Source organism: Pichia membranifaciens, assembly GCF_001661235.1.
Source record: "Pichia membranifaciens NRRL Y-2026 unplaced genomic scaffold PICMEscaffold_4, whole genome shotgun sequence".
In the NCBI taxonomy this organism is placed as follows: domain Eukaryota; kingdom Fungi; phylum Ascomycota; class Pichiomycetes; order Pichiales; family Pichiaceae; genus Pichia; species Pichia membranifaciens.
The window spans coordinates 1,035,159-1,052,152 of NW_017566985.1; the positions used below are offsets into that span (position 1 = coordinate 1,035,159).

Genomic DNA, 16,994 nt, shown 5'->3' on the forward strand with positions numbered 1-16,994 from the left:
CCCCCCGGCTCAGCTTCTTTCAACTCTTCACATACACGAAAAGAGCCCAAACAAACAACCCGCTCGTGCGCCCTGGTGAGTTGTCAACAACAGGAGCGAGAAAAAACAACCGCAAAAAACAGCAGTCGCGTCTGGAAGCATCGACGCGTCGCCGTCAACTTCGGACTCTGTCTGCATCGGAAACATACCCTTCTATATCTACCTATCTGTACAATTCTACATGGCTGTTTGCCGTGCTAGCCGTTGCGGAACACGCTGTGCACGCCCCGGAGATACACACAGGCAAGACTGCCGAAGACTGTACACAACTCCGAGACTGTCTCGTCGGTCAAGCCGCAACTGTCCTCGTCGGCAGCGGCAGCCTCGTCTGGACTGGTGCTGGGCATCTTGGGCAGCAGCAGAACCGTGCGTAGCTTCGCCTGGTCGCCGCCACAGGCGTGGATCACCTGCAGGTAGAACGTCACCCGCCGGGACAGCTGGCGAGACAGCTTCTCGGTGTCCCGCATCAGCGCCAACACTTCGGCGCCCCGCTGGCCCGTCCTCACCCACGCCTTCACCAGCGACGTGAGATACATGTCCATGATGAAGTGCTGCATCTCCTTGTGCCTGAAGTCGTCGTCGTAGTCGACGAGGCGGCTCCTCAGCTCGAAACGGCTCCACACGGCCCCCCGCAACTCGAGCAAGTCGCCCACTCCGCCAAACTCCCCGAGGACCCAGATGTACGAGATGACGTCCTCGTCCTTGAAGTCTGCGGCCGCAATCATGCCGTGGACGCGGTCCTTGGAGCTGGAAACCCTCCGAAGGTACGTGGAAACAACCTTCTCCTCAGAGGGCCCGTGAAGAACCGTGAGGTCTTTGATGTATATCGAAATCGCAAGAAGGTTTTTCTCCACAGACACCTTCTCTATAAGCTCGGCCATCACATCCATATACTTTGGCTCTCTCACGGCAAGATTGCCTATCGTGCGGATTGCCTTGTACGAGACGTCCGGGTTGGCCGACCTCACTAGCGGAAGTAGTATCCGAATGACCATCTCGTCTTCTATCCCCTTGATGGACAGCAAGTACAAGAGCTCGAGCTTCGAATCGATGATGTATGTCTCGGTGTCGACTTCCTCGTGGACACAGACGTAGTTCTGGATCAGGTTCTTGAAAATGTCTCCGTTCTTCCTGTGGATCTCGTCGCCGTACTTGATCACAACTAAGATTAGGTTTCTCAAGCAGTTGAAGAAAACTGTCCTGTTTTCCCGTACCATTTTCCCGTCCTCGAACTCAAACAGTCTGCAAAAAACCTTGACAATTTCGACAATGACCTTACCGTTGAAATTCTCGTCATGGGTGTCCCCAAGGTAATATATAACGCATTTGATGGAGTTCATGACGACAGACAAGTTGGTACCACTCATGAACGGCCTCACACAAGTGATGACATCCTTGCTGATAGTCTTGTTGGCATCATCAATCTTGTACTTCGTGAGTAGCGCTAATATAGGAGCAACCCGGCCAAACTCCGCCTTATTGAAAACAGGTTTCGACCTCAACTGGGTAATCACTGATATTAGTTTGGACACCTGGTGCATGGTCAGCTGGATCCTTAGATACGGATATTTGTTTGTGAGCGTCAAATCAAGCATGGTCTCGGCAACACTACTAAGAATCTGAATGTTGTCAAATTTGTTCAAAATGTTGACTAATTTGCTGAATATCACTTTTATCTTATCTTCCGCCATCTCCTTATCGGCCTCGCTTTTCGCAATCTTCTGTATCAAACGAATCGTTACATGGATAAATTCGATACGGACTTCTTCCTCATTGTCGGAACTCAATTTCTCATTGGCCAAAACCCAGAGCTGGTTAGTGTAGTTTGAAAACATCTTCGTACTCATAAATCCTGAGTCGACAGCCCCAAGAATGCGTAATGCGTTTACATCCCCGTTTGCATCTCCTGCATCCCTAACTAAATAGGGTAATAGCTGGCTCAACACCGAGTCTAAATCCACGTCTTTGGCTCCGGTACCGCTTTTTCCGCTTCTAGCGCTTTTGTAGGCAGTGGACATGAACATTTCCAAAATCAGCATCCCCAGCTTCTTTACTCCCTCATTCTGATCGCCAAACTGTAGTGTGATTCTACATACAAACGCAAAGATATCGTTGTATGCAATCAATTGTGTATTTCCAACAGTCAAGTTGGCTATAATTTTCTTCAAAATGGATAGTGGTGGCCTGGTGGTTCCTGAATCATTGTACGAGCGGATCTCTTCCTGAAACTCATAGACTTTCAAACGAGTGTATAATTTACTATCCATTGTTGTACAGTTTGCTCCGGCATCAGTCAGCTGGCGGTTGGTGGTTGACAACAACCTTGCAGCAAAACTCCGTCTAAACTGTGGTGACTTCACAATAGCCACAATAATAATGCGATGTTTCACTGCTCGGCTACTGTTTGAGGGGCGCAGCGCTAATTTGCCTAATGGGGAAGCCGGTAAAAGTGAACTATCAGAAGCCATTACAATACACCCGGGATACAACATGTAGAAAGCGATAGAGGGGAAAAGCCTTGTGGTGCTTCATCAAAAATAAACGTGAGAGCTTTGAATGCAAACAAAGTATAACAGTAAATAAGGACGGATTGAAACTGGAAATAAGAAAAAAAACTAGAATGCAAGATCGATCGTAGGAAGAAAAATAAAACAGTAAAGAAATGGTAAAGTATTCATGTACAATAGGCTGATCACTCATTGACCAGAGAAACAGGGACGGAGACTGATCGGTTGGCACTACTGGAAGCAGCAGCCACAAAGTCTTCCATAGGATCGTAAGTATCGTCTTCGAAGTCAAACTGACTTGGAGATCTGTCCATATCCAGGCTAAAGTTCATGTTGACCAGGTCGCCCTGGTAAGAACCACCTTTCCAGCCTTTACTCAAAAGAGCACTCATAAGCTCTTTGTAGATCATGTACCAGTCGTGGGCGCTCCACTTTTCCCTGAGGGAATTGCCAATGTTAAGATTGATCAAATCCAAAGATGACTTCTCATTGAGATAGTAGGTGTTGGGTAGTTGGGGCAGTCCAAAAAGAAGGGAGTTTTTATCTGTTCTGGAGGAGATAAATTTAGCTGGACGACCATACAACTTGTACGAGTTGAGAATTGGAATGAGCAATCTCAAGGAAATCTCGCAGGGCTTAACACTGGCGTGGGATTCGGGAATGATGTAAATCAGATGGGTTTTAGCGATCGACTTTTTGCTCAACTTCTTCGGGGTTTTAGCGTTTGTAAACGAGGAATCCGAAATAGTGGTATCAACTGAGCTGATTCTTTGGTGATGTTGGTGGGAGGAGCTGAGGTTGGAGCTTTCGTTTGAAGAAGACAAGTTGGAGTCGTGGGAACGAGAGGATCTCAAAGATACCTGAGAAAGTCTTCTATTGAACGAGTTGTTTCTAGATCTCGAGTTTGATCTAGACCTAGATGATCTGGTTTTCACACTCTTTTTATTCATCAAAGATATATTTTCGTCAGTAGAGCTGATGGTGTCGTCGTTCAAGATGACCTCCAACAGATCTGAATTGATATAACAGTTTGCATACAATCTCAGCAACGAATTGTTCTGCACTTGCGAAGGATCGTTTGGGTAGATTGTATAACAAGACAACCCATTAGTGATTGTCGAGAGCAAGTACTTCCTCGCCTTAGATGAGTGGGTGTAGATCTCAATCTTGTTGTGCGGCTGCACAACCAAGTAGCATCGGATCCATTTATCATTCAAGAAAGGGAATCTAACGACACACCATTCCTCCTTGACGTTTTTGTTATGCGGAGAAAGAAGGGTTCTAATGTCCGAGAAGTGAATGGCTTGAGAGGATAGCAACGCACCGGTGTATGCCTCCTGCAACTGTTGGTACTCAAACTTGCACAATAATACTGCAGAATAAAAGCTGTTTAGTTCATCTAACGTGTTAAATTGAAAATACATGAGTGAATGGTTGGTAATCAACACTGTCAGTATGATGTCATCGCCATTGTATGTCAACTCGCAGTCGCAGATATTGATGATGGTTGTCGGAGAGTTCTCTAGTTCAACCGTGATATCGTTACCGTTCAGCTCCACGTAGGCTGGCGCCCAGTTGAACGAAGCTGTCAACAGAGAAACGGGAGTCGTGGCGTTCGAGACCAATTCGACAGGATTCAAGATCGGCTGAGCCTGTGTCGAGTCATAAAAGAAGGAGTTCCCCTTGAAGTAGGATCTCGACTGCTGGTGATTGATCAAGGTGACAACAGGTAGAAGCTCGTCTGGCAAGTCCGAGACCTTGTGTGCATTGATTGGGGTGTTGTTTTCGGTGATTGGAGCGCTGTGGTTGAACGACGGTTTGCGCAAAATCCCGAACGAGCTTTTTCTTTTGTCAGTGTTGTCCTTCTTCAACGAAGCGGAAACAGAACTCTTGCGGGATGATTGAGTTGTCGCCGAGCTCGCAGGCGGTACAAAGTCGGTCTTAGAGATGCTGCCGCTGTTCGAGCTGGACGTGTTGGCTCCGGAAGCAAAAGTGTCGAAACCTCCAACGGACAAGTCCGGTCCAATGGTTCTGCTACCAGCAACCTCGCTTCCACCGCCGTTGCGCAGTGCTTCAGCACCTGTTTTCTGAGAATTGCTTCCGCTAGCCTTCTGTACAGCCCTGCTGGATGGATCGCCCTTCTCAATCTTGGAGCCGGTCTTCTGTTGTGCCGGTTCAACAGAATCTTTCTTCTCCTTTTTCTTGAAAAGTTTCAAAAACCCCATTGTCGCTATGCAGATGAGTATTAAACCTTGCTGCCTTCAATTGTCCACCGGAGTCTTGTGTCTGAAACTACTACCCAAAATAGAGCACAACCCCCAGACCCTGGCTTTCTGAACAGAGCCGCCGCCTATACCCTGGTTGGCATGTTTGGGCTCGAATTTTACTAGAGGAGGCTGAGGGCCAGGGGAAAAAGAAGCGGGCAGTGAAATTGCCCGATCGAGCAGGCGAGCCGGAGATCGTGGCTTCTATTTATGGTCCTGTCGAGTTGACGGAGAGAAAGACGGGCAGCCAAGAGGGGACGAAAGACAAGCGGGCGGCAACTGAAGGCGAAGAGGCTAGAAAGACAGAGACAGAGGCAAATATGATTCACTCGATTCTGATCTTCAACAACGACGGGCAACCCCGGCTCGTGCGGTTCTACTCGCCGCTCCCGGTGCACCACCAGCAGCTGTTACTCACACAGGTGCATCAGCTAGTAAGACAGCGGACAGAGCAGCAGTCTTCGTTCCTCACAATCCCGCCGCTTCTCCAGCAGACCTACTCGACCGACTCGAAGGACATTCGCATCATCTACAGACACTACGCCACGCTCTACTTTGTCTTCATCGTCGACCAGAACGAGAGCGAGTTGGGTATCTTGGACCTCATCCAAGTCTTTGTTCAGGTGTTGAACCGGTGCTTCAAAGACGTGTGCGAGCTCGACTTAGTCTTTCATTGGCAGGTGCTGCAGATAGCGCTTGAGGAGATGATCCAGGGCGGAATGGTGATCGACACCAACATCACCAAGATCATCACGGCAATTGACGCGATGAACAACGAGGACTCCTTAGGCATCGCTGGCTCCTTGGCAGCCACGTCGTCCTCGTCGACGCCGAGTCCCCGGGTGCGGTCCTCCTTCTTCAGCAGGTGGCCGATCACTTGAAGACGCGGCAGCAGCAGCAGCAGCGTGAGCTGTCTCTCTCGAGAAATGTAGCCGTCCGAGTGTATACTATACAAAATATAAAGAAGAAGGGTCGAAAGAGAATAATAAAAGGTGGAATCAAAACCAAGCAGGCGCTCGCATAAGCCCAGCAGAACGTGTATAGTCGTAAAGCCTGCGTAAAGCCTGCTTGACGCCTCATTGTCTGTCTATATACAAGAAACGGGGGAAAGCCACTGCGTGATATCACTTGAGCTTCTTCTGCTGTTCTTTCAACGCCTCGAGCTCGCTCTTGAGCTTGTTTGCAGCCTGCTCCTTCTCGAAGTTCACCTTGTCCAGGAGAAGCTTGCTTCCGGTCCCCTCCCAGGGGTTGTACAACTCGCCAGTCTTCCAGATCGGCTGGTCACTGTCAGCGGTCTTCTTCACTATCTCCATCAACATCGCCTGCTCCTGCTGTCTCAACTCTCGGTTCCGCTCCACCTGGGCCCTTATCTCAGGCGACATCTTTTGCAAGAGCTCCTCTTCGGTAGGCACGGTGAACTTGAACAAAAACACTCCTAGTCCAACTATTCCTCCTCCCCAGATTGCAGTCTGCTTGAGCATGAGCATAGTAGGTGATGACATCTTTTCTGTTAATACTGTGTATGCACTTTCGGCTCCTTCTCCCTTTTCTCCGCCTTCTCCCTCCTCCTATCTTTCCTTGTCTTTCCCCAAAACTTTATCCTCCATTATTCAACATCATGCTCCTCCATCCGGGACCTGCACGCGCCACGTCTTCATTCAGCTGCACCGCCACAACATCAGAATCGCATTTTTCTTTTTCCCTGTTTACGTTTCTTGTAGATCTCCTACAACATGGTTTGTTTCACCCGTGTTTTTGCCGTTTTAACTTGAGTGGAAAAGAGCAACAGGCCCGCAGTGACAAATTTCACTCTTGGCCATGGCTTCTGACTACGAGGACCTCCCGGAGACTCCAGTCGTTTCTCGACGGATCATCAAACTCACCCGAAAAAAAAACGCATCCTCCAAAGTCTCTGACTCAAGCACAACTGGCGGGAAGACCAAGAAAGGCCGCAACGATGAAGTGGATGTGGAAGACGAAATCTCAAAACTTCCAGAGAAGTCTCCACTTGTAAAATCCTTGGATATCTCGAAAATCCTGGGGAAAATGAAGAATCCGTCAAACTACAGCGGGTATTCGACAAACTCGAGCTTCAATGGGAACTCAAACTCGAACAACAATTGGAAGACAGAGAGCTTGTTTGATGACAATGGCCAAGATGAGCTTTTCCCTGATTTGAATATAGAAGAACAGCTAAAGAAAAAGAAAGAGCGTCAGCGGGAAATACACAAGCAAAAGGAAAAGGCAAAAGCTCTCGAGAGGGATAACCTCTTACGTGATAAAGCAACCAAGATTGAAGATCCCAACCCACAATTATATCCCTCCTCGTCCCCGGCTAAGGAACTGTCACCAGCAGTGCCCACACTTCCCTCTCCGTCGCCTGCTTCTCCTCCACCAGCTCCCGTGAAGAAAAGAGGACGTCCGAGAAAAAACCAACCTAAATCGCAGGCTGATGTGATCAAGAAGGACGTGCCAAAAAAGAAAGAACCAAGCAAGCAAAAGAAAGAGCCTTTAAAGGTGACGACCAGGAAGAGGAAAGTGCAAGCAGAAGATGAACAGAGTGATGAGAAGCCGGCTGCGCCTAAAAAGCCTCGTTCAAAGGGCAACAAAATGGAAGTCTTAAAACCCACAAAGAAAGCCAAAAAGCCGAAAAAAGATACTTCTTCCTCCTTTTCCTTATTTGAAGTGTTGGATTTTGATGATAACCAAAGGACGAGCGAGGAAGAGCAAGAAATCAATGGCTCTTATAGTGGTTACGATGCTGCCAAAAACAGTGATGATGTGTTTGTCCTTGAATCTCCTGTCAAAAGAGGCAGAAAACGGAAAAATTTGAAGTCTAGTGAGAGCAAAGAACCCATATTCACGCTGGATATTAGCGAAAGAGATTCTGAAGAAAAGAAGAAAATAGCTGAACAGGAGGTGGAGCGTTTGAAAGAGCAAGAACGACGAGAAATTCTCGCAGAGATAGCCAAGCACGAAAAAGAAGAAAAGGAACGTCTGCGGCAAGAACGTGAAGCAAGAGTAGAACAGGAAAAACTCGAAGCAGAAGAGGAAAGGCAGAAGCTCAGAGAAACCAAACGTAAGAAGCAGGCAGAAAAGCAAAAGAAGGCTAAGAAGTTAGAAATGTTGGAAAAAATCAAAGAGTCAACCTCTTCAATCATGAGTAAAAAGGTGGAGACTATCATTATTCCTTTGAAAGACACCGTCGAAGATACTTCAAACAGTAACATAAAGCTGCGCAGATCTTCCCTTACAGCTCGTGGTAGAAGGCTATCATCGGTTGGTAATGGGTTTGTTGCAACTCCGCACGATGATATTCCAAATAATGAGTTGCATAAACATATAGATATGTCCTTGCCAGACTCCCATAAGCTCAAACAGCTACTCGTGTGGTTGGGTAAAAGATTAATAAAGCAAGGCTGGGGTGATGAGTTCGAGAACGAGCAAGACGATGACGTGAAGATAAAAGCAAAAATGATTTGTCAAATAATTTTAGAAGAATTTGTAAACGATCTAATTCAGGGACGAGTTGATGTTGATTGGTGGGGAAGCACTAAAACTGTCAGAGTTGCAAATGAGCCTATTATTGTCCACAAAAATAAAGAGAATGTGGAAAATGAAGACAAATTGGCTTTTTACGAAAACGAGGCCAAGAAATTAGAGAGAGAGGAGAAGATTTGGCAGGAGCTGAAAGTGAAGAATATGAGTACCGAGCACGATCTAATTCTGAAGGAAATACAGTCAGCTCAACCTAGCGTTGTGACGGATGAAAGGTTTAAACCTGAAGAGAACAAGAAACTGCAAGATCTCGTTGAGATTTCCGGTGGGCGTGTGAATAAGCTCGAACGTCTCGTCCACCGCTTGCAGGTTAGCAACGAACTGATTCAGCGGATAATGAATCAAAAGAATGAGCTGGTCGCACAGCAGATCAAGAAGCAGAGCCGAATTGATGCACTGGACTTGTTGCGCAAGGCATAACTGTAGAAATACTGTATTATTATATTGTTGTTATTAATTTTGTACTATTCCTGTAAATGTATATTAGCTGTGATAACGTTAATTAGAAATCAAACCAAATAGTACCATTATTTTTTCCTATCCACATAAGCCGGGCTAATAAGTTTCGTATATATACATAAATCAGATTGACTATAAATATTTTTTGACAAGCTGTCTCACTTTGGCATCAAACACCTTAGACCGTATTGGTGTATTGCTGTCATAGAAGGGGGAAAGAATTTTCTTGACATAAATCTCGTTTATTTCGATGCAGAATTGTCGGATGCTTTCATCATAATTTTTGCAATTTGTCAAGATAACAAACTTAGTATTGCCTTGCGTCAAGTAGATGTCTATCGAGTATCCATAGAATGAATCTATATTTTTAAAAAAAATTTGATTGGACTTGAATTGCACATTCTCAAGAATATCCAATGACGCATTGGCTATGAACTGTTTCAACTCGTTGATTTCAGCAGGAAAGTTGATTGATCCATCACCGTTCTGTCTGTATGTTCCAATGTCCAGCTCGTACAACGGTTCATTCGTACTTCCAAGGATAACAAAGTAGTACGACATGTATGAGTAATGGATTCTTTGTCTCTTGACAATACGGGTGTTGCTATTTTAGGGGTGACCTTGCTGTTTCAGCCATGATCATATAGAGCAGGCCCTTCAGTTGCAACCTTGAAACAAACATGTGTTGCATCTCCGCCTCCTTACGTCAGCGGGAAAAAACGGTGAGCGGGAATTGGTACCGGTTTGGGGCTTAATCTGTTCACAGGAGATCTTGTGATCCTTGCAAAGAAGAAGCCAAATCACCCATCAGTTGTTCAAAAATAACCTTCTTCTTACCAGATTTAAAGAGCCCTCACAGCACCGGTGCAGGTAATACCAGCAAAAAGATGGATACCAGGGTGCATTTGCCCTCTTTTCCATCCATTCATCGAATCGGAGCAAAACACAAAGCCACAAACAATAATGGTGCTGCAAATACCAACGACGACGATAACACTGGCAATAATAACCACGGCAAAAGCAGTACCAGCGTCAACAAAAATGTTCCAAGCCAATCCATTTCAAGGACAGTTTCTTCTGCCAATAGAGATAGTGGTGAGAAGTCGTATTTACGTTTATCCGAAAAACTTCGACATTCCACCAACGGTTCGGGGCTTGGAGGTAAACTGTCGAGCGCAAGCATGGAACTAGGATCAGGATCCGGCTCAGTTATTGGAAATACAATTGGCTCTTCAAGTGGAACAAATATTGGGTTACTTCGCTCCCCGAAGTCCCGAATAAGTTCCAAGTCCTCAGGCTTTTCTGTCACAGTAGATCTACCAACCATCCGCCCAAGTGCAGGTGTTTATAGTCCAAAGTTACAAAAAAACCTGTCTCGTATCAACACCTTGTTTGGAGATGAAAATGACCGGCGAAGCGACAGTGACAGCAGCCGAAGTAGTAGTCAGACTAGCAGCGGTGGCTCTGAAAGTTACTCCAGTAGTGGCTCTGATTCCGAAGAGAAAACCTCTAAGATCGCTACCGAGCATTTCAGTGATAATCCTTCTAAAAGTGGGATCAACGAAAGCAACATCCCAAATATCACAGAAAACGTTGAAGGGGAGTTTGAGGCAGAAAAACATAATGAAAGTCGGGTCGGGGATGGTGAGATCAATGAAAACGTTGTGAGAATAAAACAACTATCACAAGGTTCAGAAACGTTAGCAGATCAAGATCCGCAGTTCATCTACAAGCATAATACAGAAGCAATAAATAAAGATAAAGACATCAATAAGCTCAGCATAGGACAATCTCCAGAAGTTTTCACAGATGTTCAAGAACAAAAGCAGACAGATTATGGTTACGACTATGAAAATAATAATAGCAACACCCATCCTCATAAATCACCAGATTTTTTCATTTCAGAAGCAAACAGTTTACTCAACCATAGAATTAAACTAATGGATGACTTACATATGAGTCCAACTGCTGCAGATCCCGTTTCCACATTTATTCCTGCTGAAAGTGATAGTGTTGACCCGTCAGAAAATAGCGTTAATGGGAGATCTATGTCACCCGATATTACTCCGCAACCTCAGTTAATGGTTCCTTCCCAATCAGATTACAGTGTTTTGACGAACATGCCGAATGGGAAAAACAACAGTTTGAGCTTGAACAGGAACAAGAGAAATACGCTTTCCTCTTCCAATAAGCCTCTCGAAATGAATCAAGTGCTTTTTGAAAAACATCCTACAATGAGCATGAAACACTATTCTAAGATTATGAATAGGGCAAAGCACGTTGGGGCTTATTTGACTACCTATTATGCGTATATACAAGAATATCAAAAAATACACCATCCAAGGGAAAATAGTGCTGATACAATGTATCCAAGTGTTGAAGGAGTTTGGAACCCGCTACAGATCATGAGAAATCGAAGGGTTAGAATGCGTACTGGTGAGAAGCTAAAAAAGCTTACAATGCACGGCCAAAAAGTTGGAGTGAGTGGATTATACAGTTTGAATGACTCACTTACGAACTTGACTTGCGTAACTACTACGTCACTGCCACTTCCACTGGGAGTGGTGACCTCTTGGCATAGTGCTACAGAGAATGCAGGTTTGGGAATTTTGTCTGCTGAAGCAAGCAATTTTTTCCATCATGATTGGAGAAAGGTGAAGGTGGCGAGTCGAGTGTTTAGTAGGCATTCCAAGCAGAGATTGATTTGGCAAATAGGCCTGCATGAAATAATTGGGGATCTTGCTTGGAGGGAAGGGAAATGGAATGAATTAAGAGATCCTTCTGGAAGAAGATGGTTTCCAAAGCACTCCAATGAAGCCAGTAATCATAAGCTAAATAGTGGAGCAAATTCAAATCATATGAACAACTCAAGAAGTGAAGATAGCAAGGATGGTAGCGATGATAGTGAGCATAAGATTCGCAAAATTCATGACTTGTTGTTTGTAGATGATGGTGCCACTGGAGAAGGACGCGAAGTAGTGAAGCATGGAAAGAAGAAGCAATATAAAAAAGAAGATGATGATCACTCCAGTTCAGGATCGGGATCGGGATCGGGATCTGGGTCTGGATCTTCAAAGAGCGATAAAAAAACTAGACAAACAAAAGACACCTCTAAAGAGAAAATCAAGATTGAATCAAGAGATAAAGACAGGGATTCAGATAGGGAGAGAGAAAAGATCAAAGATTTGGATAAAGATTATGACAAAGAGAAAGATAAAGAGAAAGAAAAGGATCGAACTGGATCATTGAGAAGAAAGAATGAAAACCTTGCATCTGTAGCCAGATTCAAACACTACAAGAAAAAGAGTAGCACCATCACATCGAGTCCAAACAAAGTTAATGAGTTGGGTATGCCGGTCATTCGGGTTGAAAAATCTGCTGGACACTCCAGTTTGGACGATAATGTTGGAGTTGGAAGCGGACATGGGTCGAACAGCAATTCTGTTTCTTATAAAACCGATGCATGCTCTAGTTTGGCTAGCGATGTTGGATTTTACGATGCCATGGATGAAGTTCTCGAATTTTTACGCCTGACCAGAAGTATCAGTGGCTATATCGAAAGTAACAAGTACGAATTGCTCATAAAGGAATTTACAGTCCATGAGAAACTGACCAAAAACAAGGATAAGCTGAGCAAGAAGGTTGAAGAGATTGAGAGCTTGGAAAATGAGAGCATAGTGAAGTATTCCAAGCTATTAGAAATGGTGGAAGCTGTGGAAGGAGAAGTCGAAAAACACCGGTCTTTTACAGGAATCCGTGCCAACAAGATTGAGGAACTCCTTGGTTATTGTGATCGTACCAATGGTGAAATCAACACAAGTATAGCTCTTAAGATCCGGAATCTGAATGAAAGAGCAGATGGCATGTCTGTACAGTCAGAAAACAAAGTGCTTGTTCAGTATTTGTACAAGGTTGCTGAAGCCTCTATTGTATGCTTACTATGGCTTATCTGGATTATTGTCGAATTCTGGCTATGGTGTAAGTGGGGTGTGAAGACCACCATAGGAGTGGTCAAGTGGGTATTAATATAATTTTCGTATTTTTTTTCTCTTATTTATTTATATAGAATGATCTACATTTTTCCGATCTAACTACTGATCATTTCGTTTGCAAGAGCATAAACTTATTGGTGTTTTAGAGTGATGTATCTCAGTTCTTGCCAGTGGACCCAAAGCCACCGGCACCCCTTTGAGTGACCTTTTCAACTTCCCAAGTGGAAGTGTCGAGGACTTGTATTTCGGGAGTGTAGATTCTTTCCAAAATCAATTGTGCTATTCTGTCTCCTTTTTCAACCTGGAAGTCCTGGCTGTTGTGGTTAAACAGAAGCACCTTCACTTCACCTCTGTAGTCTGCATCAATGACACCAGCTCCCGTTGAGATGCCGTGTTTGACAGCCAAACCTGAACGTGGAGCCACTCTTCCATAGGTCCCCAAGGGACAGATAATGGCCAGAGCAGTCGATACCATTGCTCTACCGTTAGCTGGGATCACAGTAGCCTCAGATGCATAAATGTCGTATCCAGCGGCATCTGGAGAGCCTCTAGAAGGTGGTTTTCCGTCTGCGGAAAGAAGATGGACCCTCAAAGGTTCTTGAGTAGAAGCCACTTGGACTTTTTTTTCTTGGTGTTGTTCCTGAGTCATTTTTTCAAATAAGTTAGTTGCAGAACTTTGCTTCCTAGTTATTTTCACACCAACAGAGTCAAACAACGGAGAAACAATCCACAACTAAGTAACTGGAGAAAGGTGGGTTTTATGTGGAACGCGTCTCCTACGCTCTCCACGCCGTTTCGCGTCAAAACGCCATACGACTAAACGTTGTGTCGTGATACGTCATTTTTTGAGGTTGTTGGATAATAAGGCTCATTAACTTTTGAGGTCTGCATTTTTTCGCCTTTTATAGCACATCGGGAGGTGGGTTCAGACAAGCTTCCGGAGCAGTACGATCTTTCCAGCAGCAACCGCTCGACTAGCAGACACACAATGGCAGCTGAGTTCACAACCAAACAGCTTTATGGTGGCGCCATCACGATGAGCGTCCCGGCAGACATGGTCGATGCGTCAGAATTCCGACAGGTGCCGGACACACAGGAAGTCTATGTCGGAAGGGAAAACCCGGACTACTCTGTCATCGTCGACCTCCTTGAGTGTGTCCCCGGAAACACTGTAACAGAAGCCCTGGACGAGCACATGCAGGAGATCACCCGTCTAAACAGCGCCGTAGTCGGCCAGACCAAGGTGCTGAGCCAGCACGAGGTCCGTTCGGGCGACCCGCTGGCGGCACTCTGTGGAGTGAGGGTCTTCGAACAGCAGGTTCCCAAGTTCGGCAAGCAGCAGGACACCGAAAGCGTCATCATCACTATAGCCCTCCTCCGTCTCCGGGCCCCTGCCTCCACGGACGTGTTGATAACCTTCAACAAGCACGTGACCGGGCCGGAAGAGAAGGTCTCTGTGGCTAGTGTTGAAGAGGCTGCGACAGAAATGGTCAAATCTCTCACGGTGCGCAACGTAGCCTTGTTTGTCTCCTAGCAGAGAAGAATTATTCTGCACGTTCTCCAGGATGGCTTACCACAGGCTTCCTGTTCGTTTGCCCTGCGCACCGCATTCTCTTTGTATAGACAGTCTAATATATAGAGCCACATACAAACACACCAGACAGTGCTGTTCATAAAGTGGCATATCCATTAACATTCATATGAACACGTTGGCTGTTAACACCCATTGCCAGCTTTTCCACTCTTCGGCCTTTTTGAACCTCCTTCTGTTCAACGTTTACACTTTGGGCATACAGCCATAAACACTACACATTTTTTGTTCAACTACGTAGTACACATAGTACACATTTGCACACATGCTTCAGATCTGCAAAACTTGGATCTGTTTTTGGATACTGTTCTCGTCTCTCACTTCAGCTGCATATATACCCAACCTGCACGTCCGTGCAACCTCCAATGAAAATAACGAGTTTATGATTGACTCAAGTCTGATACCTGGATTCCAGGAGTCTTGGAATGACATACTTACAATGCATGCAGGACACATACCTGTCACCGAGGATCAATCGTCGCTTTACTTCTGGAGTTTCCAATCAGTGAATGAGACTTACAGCACTGGCCGGACCAGGCCATTGATTATATGGCTCAACGGTGGACCAGGCTGCTCATCTATGGATGGCGCCTTGATGGAAGTCGGACCTTTACGTGTACACAATAAAACTTCGGTGATTTGGAATGAGGGATGGCTCAATGTGGGGGACTTGGTTTTCATAGACCAGCCATTAGGTACGGGTTTCTCAAGTCGAAATTCAGGCGACAATTATGACACAAACCTACAAGAGTCCTCAAGTCATTTATTCACCTTTGTCGAAAAGTACTTTGAAATTTTTGCATCAGACTATGACAAATACGATTCCATAATTCTAGCTGGAGAATCATATGCCGGCCAATACATTCCTCACCTAGCAAGACTGATGAAAGACTCTCCGAAATTCACCGACAAATTGGAGGCCCTTCTGCTTGGTAACGCCTGGTTGGATCCAAACTTACAAGCATTGTCCTACTTACCATTTGCAATAGATAATGGCATAGTTGACCCGACGTTGCAAGAAGATTCGAGGAAAATTACGGTAATGCTAGAGAATCAGGAGTCATGTCAGAACGTTCGAAATACTTTAGTCGGCAAAGAGAAATTCGAAGATGAAAAGTGTGAGTCGATTATCATGAATTTGTTAAGACTATACAAGAAAAACAAAAACAAGTGTATCAATGTTTACGATATCAGAAAGACCGACTCATATCCTGCATGCGGTAATAATTGGCCTGAAATTCTACCTGACGTGACGAGCTTTCTGAACCTACAAGGTGTACAAAATGCATTGCATGTGTTCAGTGGAGATCACGATTCAAGTGTGTGGAGAGAATGTGATAATGATGTTAGTTCTCACTACAATCCATCCGATAGTGTCAAGGGTGCAAGTCTATTGAACGGACTTCTCATGGATGGTGTCAAGGTGAATTTATTTAGTGGGACAAGTGATCTGATTTGCAATTATTTGGGTTCCGAAATGGTCATGCGTGAATATCTCAGTCCATATTTGCAAGAACATGGCTACCAAATCCTATTGAAGTCTTTGTCCGAGCCACATCGGCTGATGAAAAGAGAAGTTGATAAATTTAAAATGGATTCCAAGTGGCTTCATGACGAAGCGGAGGTTGGATCTTTTTGGCAACGTGGAAATTTGACTTACATTAAGGTGGATAATGCCAGCCATATGGTTGCCTATGACGTAAGTGGTCCCAGCATTGGAATTGTAAATCTTTCACTACGTGATTCTTCCGAGGGACAACAAAGCGAAGTGAAGACGTACTCGAGTCCTGAAAAGAAACGTCAGCTAGAGCTAGCTGAACAGCAGAAGGAGGAAGAAGCAAAGCAGCAAGCGGAATCAAACCCAGATTCAAATAACAGTGACCATTCTACTACAACCACTAAATCATCAAAACGTCTGCTAGCACTATTCCTTCTGATTATCGTGCTAGCTGTACTTGCTCTTTACTTCTTTAGGGTCTCGACCAGGAAACCATCAAGATACTCAGCACTCGCGGGAGCGCATAAGCCATCGACCTATGGTCGGTATGCATACGAATGGGTAAGTGGTACTGGTGGGAAAGGTAAAGGGAAGAACAGCAAGAAGAAGAGGGTACACTGGGTAGATCTTGAAGAATTAGACGAAGACGGCTCTCTTTCTTTGCCTTCCAAGTTGGATTCAAATCAAACTGATAATCAGAAACTAGTCATTGGTGGAGATCTTGAAAATGGTAGGCGCATGAAAAGTTTTGAAATGGAGGATTTAGAACTAGATACCGACCATGAACCATTCGATTCAGCTTTGCAACACCCTCGTGAGGGAAGCTTTGAAACAGAAGAGCTTGAGATACAGTTGCAAGATCTAACAAAGTCACACATGGGAGAAAGCTTATAAACATCGGTGGTCTTCTCTTTCCAATACTTATATATAGACTTATAACATGAATAGGTAAGCAGTAATGTGTTCCTTATATTCTTTTGATTTTACGCATTTTGAACTGATTGAGTGAGTTGGGGTGGTACTTTTTCACATGTCTTCTGGGAAGATTATCATTAATTTACTATTCTGTGTCAGCCGGTTTATTCG

General features: G+C 45.0%; 10 protein-coding genes across 10 annotated transcripts; 5 read left to right on the forward strand and 5 right to left on the reverse strand.

The window, feature by feature from the left end:
* Positions 1-159: 159 nt before the first annotated feature.
* Positions 160-2,338, reverse strand: PICMEDRAFT_17228 (hypothetical protein). Its single transcript, XM_019161519.1, has one exon. It carries the CDS (start codon positions 2,304-2,306, stop codon positions 237-239), a length of 2,070 nt encoding a protein of 689 aa, XP_019017093.1. The 5' UTR covers positions 2,307-2,338; the 3' UTR covers positions 160-236.
* A 293-nt stretch (positions 2,339-2,631) lies between these two features.
* Positions 2,632-5,050, reverse strand: PICMEDRAFT_148373 (hypothetical protein). Its single transcript, XM_019160559.1, has one exon. It carries the CDS (start codon positions 4,769-4,771, stop codon positions 2,732-2,734), a length of 2,040 nt encoding a protein of 679 aa, XP_019017094.1. The 5' UTR covers positions 4,772-5,050; the 3' UTR covers positions 2,632-2,731.
* An 80-nt stretch (positions 5,051-5,130) lies between these two features.
* Positions 5,131-5,691, forward strand: PICMEDRAFT_34464 (hypothetical protein; the record flags this gene model as incomplete). Its single annotated transcript, XM_019162888.1, has 1 exon — positions 5,131-5,691. The coding sequence occupies one exon, from the start codon at positions 5,131-5,133 to the stop codon at positions 5,689-5,691; it is 561 nt and encodes a 186-aa protein (XP_019017095.1).
* A 243-nt stretch (positions 5,692-5,934) lies between these two features.
* On the reverse strand, positions 5,935-6,312 carry PICMEDRAFT_73461 (hypothetical protein; the record flags this gene model as incomplete). Its single annotated transcript, XM_019164482.1, has 1 exon — positions 5,935-6,312. The coding sequence occupies one exon, from the start codon at positions 6,310-6,312 to the stop codon at positions 5,935-5,937; it is 378 nt and encodes a 125-aa protein (XP_019017096.1).
* A 284-nt stretch (positions 6,313-6,596) lies between these two features.
* PICMEDRAFT_17232 (hypothetical protein) lies at positions 6,597-8,862 on the forward strand. Its single transcript, XM_019161520.1, has one exon. It carries the CDS (start codon positions 6,629-6,631, stop codon positions 8,786-8,788), a length of 2,160 nt encoding a protein of 719 aa, XP_019017097.1. The 5' UTR covers positions 6,597-6,628; the 3' UTR covers positions 8,789-8,862.
* Positions 8,863-8,959: 97 nt separating this feature from the next.
* Positions 8,960-9,388, reverse strand: PICMEDRAFT_73463 (hypothetical protein; the record flags this gene model as incomplete). Its single annotated transcript, XM_019164483.1, has 1 exon — positions 8,960-9,388. The coding sequence occupies one exon, from the start codon at positions 9,386-9,388 to the stop codon at positions 8,960-8,962; it is 429 nt and encodes a 142-aa protein (XP_019017098.1).
* A 269-nt stretch (positions 9,389-9,657) lies between these two features.
* PICMEDRAFT_68736 (hypothetical protein) lies at positions 9,658-12,076 on the forward strand (the record flags this gene model as incomplete). The annotated part of the gene is made up of 2 exons (XM_019163508.1): positions 9,658-11,805; positions 11,864-12,076. Exons 1-2 carry the CDS (start codon positions 9,715-9,717, stop codon positions 12,074-12,076), a joined length of 2,304 nt encoding a protein of 767 aa, XP_019017099.1. The 5' UTR covers positions 9,658-9,714.
* Positions 12,077-12,976: 900 nt separating this feature from the next.
* PICMEDRAFT_73465 (hypothetical protein) lies at positions 12,977-13,468 on the reverse strand (the record flags this gene model as incomplete). The annotated part of the gene is made up of 1 exon (XM_019164484.1): positions 12,977-13,468. One exon carries the CDS (start codon positions 13,466-13,468, stop codon positions 12,977-12,979), a length of 492 nt encoding a protein of 163 aa, XP_019017100.1.
* A 339-nt stretch (positions 13,469-13,807) lies between these two features.
* PICMEDRAFT_73466 (hypothetical protein) lies at positions 13,808-14,353 on the forward strand (the record flags this gene model as incomplete). The annotated part of the gene is made up of 1 exon (XM_019164485.1): positions 13,808-14,353. One exon carries the CDS (start codon positions 13,808-13,810, stop codon positions 14,351-14,353), a length of 546 nt encoding a protein of 181 aa, XP_019017101.1.
* Positions 14,354-14,675: 322 nt separating this feature from the next.
* Positions 14,676-16,802, forward strand: PICMEDRAFT_73467 (hypothetical protein; the record flags this gene model as incomplete). The annotated part of the gene is made up of 1 exon (XM_019164486.1): positions 14,676-16,802. One exon carries the CDS (start codon positions 14,676-14,678, stop codon positions 16,800-16,802), a length of 2,127 nt encoding a protein of 708 aa, XP_019017102.1.
* Positions 16,803-16,994: the final 192 nt, after the last annotated feature.